Source organism: Pleurodeles waltl, chromosome 5 (assembly GCF_031143425.1).
Source record: "Pleurodeles waltl isolate 20211129_DDA chromosome 5, aPleWal1.hap1.20221129, whole genome shotgun sequence".
NCBI classification, from domain to species: Eukaryota; Metazoa; Chordata; class Amphibia; order Caudata; family Salamandridae; genus Pleurodeles; species Pleurodeles waltl.
In genome coordinates this window covers 1,374,560,102-1,374,575,691 of record NC_090444.1, presented here as the reverse complement: position 1 = coordinate 1,374,575,691, position 15,590 = coordinate 1,374,560,102, and the positions used below count along the sequence as shown (strand labels likewise).

Here is a 15,590-nt window from a genome sequence, read left to right as displayed (position 1 = left end):
TGCACACTGCCATTGCAGATTGTGTGTGCTGGTGGGGAGAAAAAGGTTAAGTCAACATGGCTTCCAGGGTGCCATTCCCACAAACCACTGCCTGTGGAATAGGTAAGTAACCCCTATAGCAGGCCTTACAGCCTTAAGGCAGGGTGCACTATAAAACGGGTGAGGGAATAGCTGCATGAACAATATGCCCCTACAGTGTCTAAGTCGATTCTTAGACATTGTAAGAACAGTGTGGGCATATTAAGTACATGAGCTGGGAGTTTTTCATTATGAGCTCCACTGCTCCATGATGGCTTCACTGAAGACTGGAAAGTTTGTCAAACTTCTCAGCATAATAAACCAACACTGATGTCAGTGCTGGATTTACTGTACAATGCACAGAGAGGGCATCTTAGAGATGCCCCCTGTATTTTACCCAACCCTTTAGTGTAAGGTTGACCAGTCTGTGCCAGCCTGCCACTAACAGGCAAGATTCTGACCCTATGGGGAGAGAGCCTTTGTGCTCACTGGGGTTAGGAACAAAGCCTACTCTAGGTGGAGGTGCTTCACACCTTTCCCCTGCAGGAATGTAACACCAGGCAGTGAGTAGATGCCTGCCCCCGGACAAAGCATTGGCCCTAGGTGTAATGACTCTTGATTTTACTGGTTCTTCAAACATATCTTTGGCATTTTTAAGCGTGCCTGGAAGCATAGGGAGAAACTGATACTTTTTCTGAGTAGACATTAAGGTGTTAAATAAAAAATCATCCTCAATGGGATCTGTATGTAATTTTACATTATGATACGCAGCTGCCCTGGCTATAACCTGATTGTAAGCAGTGGAATCTTCAGGGGGAGATGGCCTTGCTTGGTAAAAAAATCGGGATCATTGGGAAAATGGGATCTGTGTCACATGTATCACAAGGATCTACATCCTCTTGAGGATAGGATAAATCATCCCTATGTGGTGAAACAGGGGATTCTTGTGGAGAGAATTGTGTAGGTGAAGGTGGTGGATTAAGAGGTGGTGGAGAAGCAGGAAGAGAAGGAGAATGTGGTGGTGAAGGCAGCTGTGGTGCCCTTTGTTTCTCCTTTTGTTTAAAGATTTTAGTAGGTGGAGGCCCAGTGTCTAAAGTTTCTTCACAAGTTAATTTTGATTGTTGTAGGAGGAGAGGCTATGATCCTTCCTGTGTCCTTATGTGTATGGATCTTTTGCGGCTTAGCGTCCATAACCTCCAATATGGGCTGTATCTCTGACGATTACTCAGTAGCTGGAGCATATCTACCACCGACAAGTTTCAGCTCCAAAAGCTTGGACACCGAATGCTTGAGTCGAGTCGAAAAAGAAGACTCCAACAGCCCTTTTTTCGGGTCTGAGATGGAAGAGTCACTTTTTCGGCTCAGTACTGAAATGCACTTTGGTCTTTTGTTTTGGTGCCGAACCCGAGGGTTGGTAATCCGAATGTATCTTTCGCGTCCGACCATGGCTCGAAAGCAGTGGAGAACCAAAGACCAATGCAGACGTCTATTTAATTATCTTTGGGTGTTGGCACGGGCTGGTGTACTCACGTACTGCGCCTGTGGGATGGATTGGCTGTCGACATCGGAATCTTGATTCGAATCGGAGGCTGCGTTGTAAACTATTGCACGCTGTGCTACTTCTTCTTGCGAGCGTTTGACCCCGAAGATGTATGGTATGTGCTATTACCACTTGGACGCCTTCTCTTTTTGAGGCGCTCTTCGATCCCTGAGAGTCGTCTTGGATTGAAATGACCGACAAGTGTCACAGTTTTCTTCTTTGTGATCCGGAGAATGCACACAAAATGTTGATCAGTGTAACAAAATTTGCCGGGACACAGAGGGCAAACCGAAACAGAGTCCGTTCCATCAGCCTAACATTGTCCAACTGCAGTATGTCGAACTAGGCCCAAAACGGACAAGGTCGCCCCCAAGGCGTGTAATCGACACCGATGAATACAATCGGATCGACTATAAGGGTGGAAAACGCAACCAAAACTATATGGACGTTTACAGAAAGTTTACAGAAAAGTTCAGCTAATACCGAACCGTGATATTCCGGAGAGAGAGGAAACACGTCCAAACCCGACGGTGGAAAGAAAAAAATCTAACAAAGGACTCAATGCCCATGCGCACTATCACCGTGAGGAGTCACTAGATCCTGTGACTCAGGGAGAGGGGGGGGGGGGGGGGGGGGGACTTATTAGAAGAAACAACAACCTGTAACACTGAGCCCAAAACTAGATGCCGCACTTATGCAAAGCATGTGTATCTACAGCTACACGCTACACATGCCACAGAACACATATATACACACAGAAATAATTATAAATTGGCACAAGAAACAAAAAACATTGGTAAGAATTAGAGAAAAACAGTTAGAACCCTAGGGGAGGACCAAACCATACATTAGAATAGTAGAAAGTAAAGTGAAGCCCCCCAATCCAAGGATATGGAGTTGCTAGAGTGAAGATGGAAAAAATAAGGGTCCCCAAGAAGTGAGTACCTAAGTGACCCCCCAGCGACCAGGAGAGCAGAGGTAAGTATTTGGTCTTCCCAAAGGCGAACAAGAGGACTTAGAAAGTGGAATGTGTAAGAACAGGACCAGACCACAAAAAACCAAAGGTGGATTCTGGAAGAAGAGGGCCTGCAAAAGAAAGGGTCCAGTCCACAATCGAGTGTCCAGTGGGGAAAGGAGTCACTACCCACCCTTCTGTGGATGATGATTCGGGTCAATGGGGAAAGACGACGACTAGCTGTGGAGCACAGGTGCTGAAGCGGAGTACTTAGATGCAGATGGTGTCCCACGTCAGTCGTCGGTTCGCAGATTGTAAGTGGTTTAGGAGAACCACCAACAAACCTTGGCAAAAGCAAAAAGGAAGCAAAAGAAATGCTTCAAGGCTGAAGATGACCACCAAGCTCCAGGGGACCCAACCCTTGGAAGGGAGTCTGGGCTGACCCTCAGCAGTCGGGAGAGCCATCAGAAGCAATCGCAGCCCCCATAGGCAACCCACTGGCAGGAGGCACAGTAAGTTGTAGTGAGGCCCGATCAGCACACCTGGAGAAGAGTCTCACGTTGCTGCAGCAGAAGAGAGGAGACTGTTCATGGCAGGATAAAGTGCTGGAGGCAAGGGTACTCGGAGCAGGAGTCAACAAACCTTGGTTGCTGCGACAGTCGCGGTGCACAGGGGTACTCCCCTGCAAGGAAAGGCAAGGGCTCACTGTCTCCCAAGTTGGACAGCAGGCAGAGAGGACCAGGGGGACCACTCCACCACCTGTGATACAGAATCCACACGGATCCAGAGGACAGCAGATCCACACAGCCAGTTGTCATTGCTGTAGGTGCCTGCAGGTGCAGGGGAGTGACTCCTTCAGTTCAAGGGAGATTCCTTCTTGGTGCAGGCTCAAGTCTCGCTGACCCCAGAGGATGCACAGCTGCGGAAATGTTACAGTTGCTGGATGGAGCCGGGCAAACAATGTTGCAAGGTGAGGTCGTCTCGGAAGTTGCAGTCCTGTCCATTCCCGAGGAGTCCATTGTGGTTCCCGTGGCCAGAAGTAGAAGTAAATAATGCAAGGGAGTCCTGCACGTCGAATCTGGAGACCCACCCGCAAGGGAGTCCCAAAACAGGGGGACTAGTCACCTTGCACAGTGATCAACTATCAGGAGGGGTCTCTGACATCACCTTCATGACCTGGCCACTTAGATGCTCCCAGGGGCCTCTGCAGATCTTCGTTTCAAGATGGCAGAATAGAGTGCCCTCCTGAAGGAGCTTTGGGCACCACCCCTGGAGTGGTGATGGACAGGAGAGTGGTCACTCTCCTTTCCTTTGTCCAGTTCTGAGCAGGAGCCGGAGGTCCGTGGACTGGGGCAAATCAATTTATACAAGGGGGGGCACCAAATGTGCCCTTCAAAGCAAACCAGTGGCTTGGGGAGGCTTCCCCTCCCAAGCCTTGTAACACCTATTTTCAAGGGAGGGGGTAATGCATCCCTCTCCCACAGGGAATCCTTTGTTCTGCGTTCTCCTGCTTGAGATGGTCAAGCAGCAAAAGGGCAGAAACCTGTCTGAGGGGTGGCAACAGCATGGGCTGCCTGGAAAACCCTAGAAGACCAGTAGGAGCACTCCTGGGGGTCCTCTAAGGAGCCCCAAGAGTGCATGAAATCATACAACCAATACTGGCAAAGGAATTGGGATATAATACTGACATGTTTGATATCAAACATACCTGGGTTCGGAGTTACCATTATGTAGCTGGACACAGGTAAAATGGCTTCCCCACACTTACGAAGTCCAGAGCAATGGAACATGAGTTTGGAGGGTCGCACCTGCTCATGCAGGTGTGCCCTTACACACAGGTACCTGCATCCTGCCCTTTGGACTGGAAGGGCTTATCATAGGGGTGACTTACAGTGACCTGGTGCAGAGACCTGTGGTGAAATGGTGCATTTACCTTTTTATGCAGGCTGCAATGGCAGGCCTGCAGACACATTGTGCAGGGGCTCCCATGGGTGGCACAATAAATGCTGCAGCTCATGGGGCCCCCGGTGTCCCCAGGCCCTTGGTACCTAAGTATCATCCCACAATTGGCATACTTGTGTCCCCATGTAAGTCCTTAGTATAGGAAGCTGGTCTGGCGTGTGGTGATATCACCTTATACTAGGTCAAGGTTAGCCCTATTAGTGAGGTGTAGACTACCAGCCAAGACTTATCTAGGAGACATGCAAAGCTTATGCAACATCACTGCAGTCACACAGCACTCACACAGTGAGAAAAAAACACATTATTACAAAAAGAAAGGTACTTTATTAATGTGACACAAATACCAAAATACTATATAGGCAAAACTCTACTAGCAGGTGAGTAAACACACTATTATATACACATTAGTAAGCAGGAATTAGCATAGAAAGCAATAGAAAACAGTGAAATAACAGAAAATAATGGCAACCCTAGGGGGAGACTAAACCATATGCTAAGTAAATGGAATGTGAAAGGCAGTCCCCCACCCAAGGAAGTGGAATCTGCAGAGGTGAGCGGGAGGAACCAGGAATCCCAAAAGGTAAGTACCAGAGTGCCCTCCAGGGAACAGAAGAGGAGAGGTAAGTACCTGGTTTTTCCCCCAAACCCACAGGTAACTTTGTAAAAGGACTGTGCAAGACCGAGGCAAGACTGGAAGAAACCAAAGGTGGATCCTGACAGAAAGAACCTGTAAATGAAAGGGGCCAAGTCCAGTTAGAGTTGGAGTGTCCGCTCGGGGCAGGAGCCACTACCCACCCTTCTGGAGATGCAGGACTAGGTCGACGGTGAAGACCGGGAGTCGGCTATGCAGCACAGGAGCAGGAGAAGAGTTCCAGAAGAGATGCAAGCGATGTCCCACATCGCAAGAAGAGTTGTGGAAGAACCACCAACAAACCATGTCAAAGGCAATAGACGCAAATGAAGAGTTGCAGAGCTGGCAGGATCCAGAAGGTCCACCGGGACTCAAACTAAAGAGGGGAGTCCCAGGTGATCCGCAGAAGTCAAGAGAGTCACAAGAAGAGGATGCAGGCCTCATAGGCAGCAGGCACAGGAGTCGGAGTGAGGCCCACTCAGCACACTTGGAGAGGAGTCCCATGTTGCTGAAGCAGCAGGTAGGAGACGCTGCTTTGCAGGGAAGAATGCTGGAAGCTGGAGCTACATAGAGCCTGAAGGTCCCTTAGAAGAAGAGACAACACGCCTTGGTAGCTGCAAAAGTCACTGCACACAGGGGTATTGTGCTGCAAGGAGAGGCAAGGACTTACCGTTTTCCAAGTTGGATAGCTGTTAGAGAGGGCCAAGGGGACAATTCCAGTCCTCCACCTGTGTTGCAGGATCCACACAGTTTTGTCATGAGAGATGATCCACGCAGCCGGTCATCGCTGCAGTTGGTGCCTGTGGATGGAGGGGAGTGACTCCTTCACTCCAAGGTAGATTCCTTCTTTCTTTTTGTGCTGGCAGGAGACTTGTCACCCGCAGAGAATGCACCACCAGGAAAATGTTGCAGTTGCTGCAATGAGCCGGAAAAACAATGTTGCAAAGTGGTGTTGTCGCTGGAGCTGCAGATTGTCGGTTCCTAGAGGGTCAAGTTGCAGTCCCAGTGGCCAGAAGATGAAGTAAACAATGCATAGGAGTCCTGCTGGAATCTTGCATTTGAATCTGAGAACCAACCCCAGAGGAAGACCCTAAACAGCCCAGGAAGGGGGACTGGTCACCTAGTAGGGTGACAACTTATCAGGAGAGGGCTATGACGTCACCTGCCTGGGATGGCCATTCAGATGCTCCAGGGACCTCTGCCCACCTTGAATTCAAGATGACAGAATCAAGTGGCCACCTGGAGGAGTTCTGGGCACCACCCCTGGGGCGGAGATGAACCAGGAGTGGTCACTCCCTTTCCATTTTCCATTTTTGTGCCAGAGCAGGGACCTTGACTGGTGCAAACTGATTTATGCAAGGAGGGTGCGAAATGTGCCCTTTAAAGCATACAGGTAGCTCCAGAAGGCTACCCCTCCCAAGCCATGTAACACCTATTTCCAAAGCGAGAGTGTGTTCCCTCCTACTCACAAAGGAAATATTTGGTCTGCCTTCCCCTGCCTGAGCTGGTCAAGTAGCAGGAGGGTAGAAACCTGTCTGAAGGGTGGCAAGAGGACAGATTGCCTGGAAAACCCCAGAAGACTGGTAGGAGCAATACTAGGGGTCCTCTAGGGAGCCCCCAAAGTGTATGCAATCATACAATGAACAATGGCAACAGTATTGGGGTATGAATCTGAAATGTTAGATACCAAACATGCCTAGGTTAGGAGCTACCATTATGTAGCTGGACACAGGTAGTGACCTACCAACTTGGGATACACTGGACTCTCTGCACAGTTTACTTTATTTTAGTGCACTAAATAGAGAGCCAGCTTCCTACAGGTGCACAGCATCTTGATAAAGGGTCCACCTGCACCACCTTCCCTTTGAGAGAGGGAAGACATGGTTTCAATGCTAGTGTAATCATTCGGAGCTCCAAAAGGTTGATGTGGAGTTAGGACTCCGCCAGAGGCCAGATGTCTTGTATCTCCGTCTCTCCCAGGTGGCTGTCCCGTATCCCAAGAGTGCCCATATGTCATTAATGTCAGATCTGGTTGGGGAGGGAGAGGGTTCTGCCTCTGGCCCAATTGTGGTTTCTTAGCCACCACTGCAGATCTCATGCAGTTGCCTATGAGATCTGGACCATGTCAGAGATTCCCCTAATGTTTCTCACACTGGAACTTCAGGTCCCACTGCAGAGCCCACAAATGCCACCTGCCAAGTGTCACGAGCATGATGTATGCTACCAAGTAGCCTCAGTCATTCTCATCGAAATCCAGGATAGAGGCTGAAACATCAGTATAATAGCCTGAATATCCTATACTCGCCGCTCTGGAAGACAAGCCCGAAACTGCACTGTGTTCATAACAGCTCAGATGAAAGGAGAATTTGAGAGCAAGTCAGGTGACACTTCGGCATGTTTATACTGAACCCTACTGAATGCAGGAGGTCTGTCTTAGTTTGGAGGTGGGAGATGACAGCCTGGGGAGAGCACACCTTGAACAGCCTGTCGTTGAGATAGGGGAAAACTGAAACACCTGATCTGCACAGATGAGCTGCAACCACCGCCATCATCTTGGTGAACACCGGAGGGATGCTGGTCAGGCAAAGGAGGAGCGTATATCATGAACTGCAAGTAACGTCTGTGGGCAGGCAGGATGGAGATATGTAAATACGTGTCCTGCAAGTCCAAAGCTACCATCCAGCCTCCTGGGTCCAGCAGCAGACAGGACCAGAGCCAGAATGACCATTTTGAACTTCTTCTTGAGAAAGAGATTGAGGGACCCAAGGTCTAGGATAAGGTGGCAGCCCTTGTCCTTTTTCAGTACCAGAAAGTAGCAGGAAGAGCAACCACAACCTACTTCTGGCACAGGCACCTTCTCTATGGCTTCCTTGGCCAAGTGAGACATAAATTCTGCTCGGAGAAGTACCAAGTGATCCTCTGTCATCTGATCCTAGGATGGTGGCATGGATGGATAGTCTGAAAGCGGAGGGATTAGCCCCTTTAGACTACCTTCAAAACCCACCTGTCTGACATGACAGATTGTCAGCAGAGCAGGTGATCGCGAATCCTGCCTCTGACTAGTCACTGGTTGGGAAGAGTCAGCATAGGAAGGTTTGGAGGCACTGCAGAGTGAGGAGTGGTGGCGGACTAGCCAAACTGCTGGTTTCCTGATCCACAAGGACGGTGGATCGCATGTCCCCGGCCAGACAGAGGCTGGGCAGCATGTGTAGCAAGATGACTGGAGGAGAACGTACGTGGCTGGGAGCCCCTTCCGTAGACATGAAAGGGGCCAAAAGAAGACTGAGGGGGACGGGGGCTGCCTCAAGGGTCAAAGACTTTGCCGTAGTACGTGAATCCTTGAAGCCTTCAAGCGCTGAGTCGCTTTCTCTCTGAGAAGACTGGTGCTATCAAGTGGCATGTCCACAAGATTTCTTTGACATACTCCAAAAAGCCAAATGTCCTCATCCAGGTGTGGCACCTCAAGGCCACTGTTAAAGCAACTAGTCTGCCCACTTAGTCGTGTTCAGTCCACATCAGATCGTGAACACAGATGCGTCTCTCCCAACAGCAACTGCTTGGGGCTTGTGAAAGAACAGCCTGTGCCTCCTCTGGGACATGTGGTGGCACTTGCGCAACCGTATACCACAGAGTGTGGTAATAACTGCCCAAAAGGCATGTTGTGTTCATGGACTACAATGCAAGGCCGGCAGAAGAAAACATCATCTTCACAAGTGTGTCCATGTCCAGCCTTTCGGACTCCCCATCTGGGGGTGAGGAAGGGAACAAGTCCTGGTAGGTGGAGGCCTGGATGACCAAGCTCTTAGGGGTGGGGTGTGTGTTAGGAAGCCTGGGTCACCTGGTGCAGGGTAATGACGGATGGCAATTGTCTTATTCGCAGGAGCCCCTATGCTGGGTTTGTACCAGTAAGATAACTTTAAGGGCTTCATTAAAGGAGAACAGTTGTTCAGATGAAGTATTCCCACACTTCAGCACCTCTATCAGTTGGTTAGTCCTGACTACCAACGAAGGCAGCTCGAGGTCTAGGAAAAACAACAAGTGATGGACGGAATGCTGAACATTGTCAAACACTCACCCCCAGTCATAGATCTGGGTTTAATCCATCGTTCTTTTGCTTACCATGCCACCCCAGTTTGGACCCAGCCATATGCAAATCAGTCTTGACCCTGTTCCTCATGGGAACAGTCCAGCCCGAACTGCCAAGCCAGGTCCTCACTGGACCGGAAAAAAGCATCCTGGGACCGGTTTCAGGGTTTCACCCCTCATCAGCCAGGCTAGCTTGAATCCAGTGGCATGGGAAGCACGGGACCCACGTCTGGGCATACCCTTCCCACTTAGGGCGACAAAGCAAAAACAACAAGTGATGGACGGAATGCTGAACATTGTCAAACACTCACCCCCAGTCATAGATCTGGGTTTAATCCATTGTTCTTTTGCTTACCATGCCACCCCAGTTTGGACCCAGCCATATGCAAATCAGTCTTGACCCTGTTCCTCATGGGAACAGTCCAGCCCGAACTGCCAAGCCAGGTCCTCACTGGACCGGAAACAAGCATCCTGGGACCGGTTTCAGGGTTTCACCCCTCATCAGCCAGGCTAGCTTGAATCCAGTGGCATGGGAAGCACGGGACCCACGTCTGGGCATACCCTTCCCACTTAGGGCGACAAAGCAAAAACAACAAGTGATGGACGGAATGCTGAACATTGTCAAACACTCACCCCCAGTCATAGATCTGGGTTTAATCCATCGTTCTTTTGCTTACCATGCCACCCCAGTTTGGACCCAGCCATATGCAAATCAGTCTTGACCCTGTTCCTCATGGGAACAGTCCAGCCCGAACTGCCAAGCCAGGTCCTCACTGGACCGGAAACAAGCATCCTGGGACCGGTTTCAGGGTTTCACCCCTCATCAGCCAGGCTAGCTTGAATCCAGTGGCATGGGAAGCACGGGACCCACGTCTGGGCATACCCTTCCCACTTAGGGCGACAAAGCAAAAACAACAAGTGATGGACGGAATGCTGAACATTGTCAAACACTCACCCCCAGTCATAGATCTGGGTTTAATCCATCGTTCTTTTGCTTACCATGCCACCCCAGTTTGGACCCAGCCATATGCAAATCAGTCTTGACCCTGTTCCTCATGGGAACAGTCCAGCCCGAACTGCCAAGCCAGGTCCTCACTGGACCGGAAACAAGCATCCTGGGACCGGTTTCAGGGTTTCACCCCTCATCAGCCAGGCTAGCTTGAATCCAGTGGCATGGGAAGCACGGGACCCACGTCTGGGCATACCCTTCCCACTTAGGGCGACAAAGCAAAAACAACAAGTGATGGACCTTGCCCACTCTCCACACCACCAATGAATATGAAGCTCCCACCTCTGTAGCCAAAGTGGGTAAGAGAGCATGTCAGACTCAGAGGAGGTATCAAGTCCAATGGCTTCACCCAGGTCCATACGTCAGTCCGTGGGGTCTTGCAGTTGGTATTCTAGGGGGCCAGTGACACCTCCCATTCCTCACCGTAACCTAGCCCATAGGAATAAAGCTCAGGATCTGCCATAGGTGGCAAGGCCCCTGTCTGCCTCAGAGTTTGCATTGTACAGCGCCCATCTAGCTCTGTGTCGGAGTCAGCAATGAGGATGGGGTCACCTTGGGGCACTAGTGGAGCTAGGAGCATCGATTTTGGGACAGTTGCCCTGGAAGGTCGAATGGGTATGATTGGCATTGGTCTGGATCCAGTAACGGATCCATGAGTTCCCCTCAGAGCTGATGCCGAAGCTGCTGACCGGGGACCCTGAGAGGCCCCTTCTGACTCTGCAGTGCCCAAAGGCGCACCAGCGGAGTCAGCCTGCCTAAAAATGAGGAGCATGGTCTCATAAAACTCCTTAAGTTGGCCAGGGGTTGCTCTGGCTCCCGGAAACTCAGAGAGGCGCAGAGTCGACCCAGATGCAGGATTCGCAGAGGGAGGCCTAGATCGACTATGCTTCTGCTCCCTCCTCTCATCAGCCTACTAACGAGGTGAAGTCGAAGTATGTTTCACTTTCTTCGACTTCCTCTAGACCGAGATCAGTACTCACACGGAGTCGCAAACCCAGCCGCCATGAGCTTTAGAGACTGCTCCCTCAAGCCTTTAAATTTATGGCCTGTTACTTTGAGAACAACTGAGTTATGGTCACATTACAGACACTAAAGGCACACGAGGAATGGATCCGTCATGGACATCGCCCCATGACAGGATCCGCATGGCTTGAACAAAGTCTTATGCAAATATATCCTTGACGCACCAGGAGTTGATATACTCAAAAAAGTTTCAACAAAAGTAAATAAAAAGAACAATCACATAGTGATTGAGGGGTAGCTCTTTCTTCGGAACAGCGCTGGTTGTTGTGGAAACAAAAGAACTAGCGTCCCCTCGCCAGGGTGGGGCCCAAGTGGGATCCACGATTTTGTATCCAGCGACAATGGACGCGGAGCCGATCAACGCCATGTAACGGCACGCAGGGGTACTCTTCATGAATAATCTACGAATCCAGACTGACGCCAGGGGAAACTCTAGGGGAAGGAATCTTCAACTAGATGTCTCTATCATATTATGTTAATTATCCAACAAGTGTGTAATAGTGTTTAGCCACCCATACACCAAAGGTACATCACATTACCCACACAGGATATGTCCAGAAACAACACAATGCCACAGGATCCAGCATCATAAGGCCCTACACTGCTGTACTGTGACATTGTCAAGGAAACAGAAAAAAAGCATCCTTACCCGCAAATCCATTTTATGCCATGGTTGTTTTTTGCTGTTTATCCTATATATTTTGTTCTTCTTGGCCATCTCAACATATGCTTCATGGCCTTGTCTGAAATAGTAAACCTAGAAAAAAATATATATATTAAATCAACATAGAGCAATGAAAATAAATAATCTAACTCTTCTACCATTTCAGTAATTTTGTAGTTCACAGCAGTCAAAAATGTGAGAGAATATACAAAGCTTAGCTATTCATTTGTTCAAGCAAAAAAGCTATCAGAAGGAGGGCAGAGTGTGGGATGCAGAACATCTATGGCATGGTTTAACATGAGGAAGCTTCTACTCAAAAGCAATTAGAATTTTTAAAAAATGAAAGATGTTTGGGTGTACGTTTTTATTATTTTTTCAAAAGGTTTAAAGGAGGATTTAAACTGAGCTCTTGTAGGATCACCAAGACAGGCATGCTGTGATCAAAATCATGTAGTACATACAGTTTTGATTAAAATGGAAAATAGCTATTTTGAAAGTGGACACAGTGCAAAAATCAACAGTTCCTGGGGGGGTAAGTAATAGTTAGTTTTTCAGGTAAGTAAAGCACTTACACATTCAGTCTCCCGGGCATAAGCAGCCCACCATTGGGGGTTCAAGGCAACCCCAAAACCACAGCACCAGCAGCACAGGGCCGGTCAGGTGCAGAGGTCAAAGAAGGGCCCAAATAGCATAGGCTTCTGCAATCTGGACATCGAATCTGCTGCTTGACTTCGCCAGGGAACCAAGACATAGGACAGCTCCTTCTGCACTGTAAGGACAATGCAACGTCTGTGGCCGTGCAGCCCCAGGCACCTCAACGTCAACGACTGGTTTGTGGGACTTGCTGTCTCATGGACTCTTCAAGGCTCTACAACACAGGTGGTGGTGGTTCTGTGGGTCTCCAGAGCTCTGGCCGGTCCTCTTTGCAACCAAGAAGTCTGTGGTCCCTCCTTGGAGATGGCCAGAGCCCCTGAGCACCCGTCTGTTTGCCGTTGCCTACGCTTGTTCGCTCTTCAGTCCGAAGACCTCCTAGCTCCAAGAAGCCCTGGCCTCCAGCATAGCACCACTCCAAGAACGACATCCTCCCTGCAATGTCTGCGACGTGGGCATCCATCTTCATTGTGCTGCTGAGACCTCGCTGACTCCCTGTGCCTGCTGTCAGCAGGTCCTCCTGGGGTCTCCAACGATTCCTGCGGGCTCCCCTGATTGCTTAGGGCTGGCCTGACCTCCCTACAAAGGTTGAGTCCCTTGGACCTTGCTGGTCCCCAAATCCTGCAACGTTTTCTTGCATTTGCTAAGGCTTGCTGGTGGCCCTGCTGACTACTGATCCCTCTGCAATCCGACAACTGGGGTTGTACAGCTCCTGGGAGCTTCCTGCATTACTTGGACACTACAGCTGCACTTCTACAACAACCATCCCTCAGGAATGCATTACCTACCTGCATCCCCTCTACATCCCCGGGTGGTCTGAATGCTGTCCCCTCTTTCCTTAGGTCCTCTTTGTCTGGAAACCATGCCTGGGTTACACCGACCTGGTCCACGGGTCACGACAGCAGAAGGACAGCTGTGGTCCCCATTAACTTCAACAGGAAGTTCCAACACCCCTATGCAGCTGGGCTCTTCGGTGTAGGTACTCCACTTCTCTAGGTATCCACGGGTGGGGGCACTCTTAAACCTCCCATGTGTTAACGGGTTTCTTCAGAGTCCTTTGGGAAGGGTTCTAGAACACAACTTCCCTATGTTATCCTATGGACACTGAACCGGGATTAGAACTCTGCACACGGGTGCCTGAGGAATCCTAGCTACTTACCTTTGATGTTTTAGTGCTTCCCCAATCCTAAAGCTCCTTGAGTGGCAGCCTTGGTCAGTAATGCTTTTATGTATATGGTTTGCCTCCCCAATAGGGGCTAATGTTATTTTATGCTTGCACTTACCTGTTTGAGTATATTTTTGTGTGTTCATATCTCCGGTTAGGAAATATACCAAAGTCAGATTAGTGCCTGTGTTTTAATAAATAATACATTATTTTTCTAACATTGGTGTGGTTCTTTCTTGTGTGTACAGCACTGCCTGATCTGTGTGGTATTTACAATTGCTTTACACCCTCCTGGATAAGCCTGAGCTGCTCTCCACAGCAACCCTTTGAGAGCTCTGGCTACCTGGAACTGATTACACTCTCACTAAGGGTTGCCTGGACTCAGTACAGGGTACCTCACCTATAGGTGTACCCTGTATACTAAGCCAGCCTCCTACAGGGGAGATTAAGCGATCTGCCCAGAATCACAAGACGCTGTGCAGACGTCTGTGCTTGAATGGGTTACCCAATAGCAAAGTAAGCAGCTCTGACTGTAGTGCCACATCCTTTCACCGTTTCACTTTAAGCCATGTTGGACAGCAGACCGAGCTGTTTGTGCGCAGTCAACTGCAAACCATCATGGGAATCAATAATTTTTCTATTGTCACCTTTAAATTTTAGAAAATCAAAAAGCATGTTTTGATCCAGTTTTTTTTCTTTAAGGTGCACTTATTCGGGAATTCCACAAATGCTGAAAAATATCTACTGTTTATGATTGGCAGAGAATATCACTAGGCTTGGAAAAAAGCACACTCATTTCAGTAAAAATGTATTTACCAATTTCTATTAAAAATAGTGTACAGGAATGCATAGCTTAAATCACTCAACAATGATACACAAGACACAAACAACAGGGAAACATGATCAGATAATGCACCTCATCACCCATTTGTGGTACAAAAGGACAGCGTCGAGGGACAGTATCTGTAATCCAATCGGAAGGCAGCCATTCTTCCAGGTTGAGGCCTCTTTCTGACAATTCACCAACAGGCACGCTCTGAAGATTAGAAATATTTGTTAACAAAAACATAAATGAAGCAAACAAAAAGAAAATCAAGTAGCAAAACAATACTTAGTAATTTGGGAAAATCATTTTGTCAAGTGAGAATTTCAAGCATCAATATACTTGCAAAAGGGAAATGTTCCCACAAATAAATATATATATATATATATTTTTTAATTAAACAAAAAGATGCCACTAGTCAAAAGGATGTCCCTGGTGTTCCAACGATCAGTTTACTGTGTGAAGGCAGGTTTTTAAATGTGTTTCCCTGCAACCTGTCCATCTCAAATTAGTTGAAAACATGGACCCTTTATAAGTTTGGGTAGGTTTGTGGTAGCCAGACAAAGACATCTCTCACAAGATGTGGGAGCAAAGCATGAGCTAGAACATAGCATTTGTCATAGGAAAATTAATATTGCCTGTTATGCCTCTTGGCATCTAGCCAGCTTCTCCCCCTTTTTGAATAATTTATATAAAGAATTTGGGCTCAATTTGAAATTCAACTGCACTTCTCTGCTCTTGTGTAAGGAGTAGACAAGCATACAATGTTAGGGGAAGAATGAAGAAACTAGGGCCCTGAAAGGAACAGCCAGTCCCTAGAAATCCTTTTGCAGAGCAGGGAGGTCGGTAAGGAATCTGCAGCTAAATAGTGTCAGTACAAGATAAAGTGTTAATGTTCATTTCATAGTGACTTCTAGCCGCAGATTCCATACCTTAGAATAGATACCCATGCAATCCCATCCCAGAAGTGGTTCTGCAGACCAATTTCACACAAAGAAGTCCTGCAGAACCAAACAGGCAAAATAACCATCCCTATGGACATGGCTGTCCAGGCAGTAGCGCT

The 15,590-nt window shown here is 48.6% G+C and overlaps 1 protein-coding gene across 2 annotated transcripts in view; it reads right to left on the bottom strand.

The window, feature by feature from the left end:
• Positions 1-15,590, bottom strand: part of PHIP (pleckstrin homology domain interacting protein) — a 1,338,206-nt gene that overhangs the window by 576,371 nt on the left and 746,245 nt on the right. For both annotated transcript variants that reach the window (XM_069235639.1, XM_069235640.1), the window contains 2 exons: positions 14,621-14,740; positions 11,874-11,981 (listed from right to left, as the gene is read on the bottom strand). In XM_069235639.1, the coding sequence (XP_069091740.1) occupies positions 11,874-11,981; positions 14,621-14,740 (228 nt within the window). The remainder of the gene's footprint in view (positions 1-11,873; positions 11,982-14,620; positions 14,741-15,590) is intronic.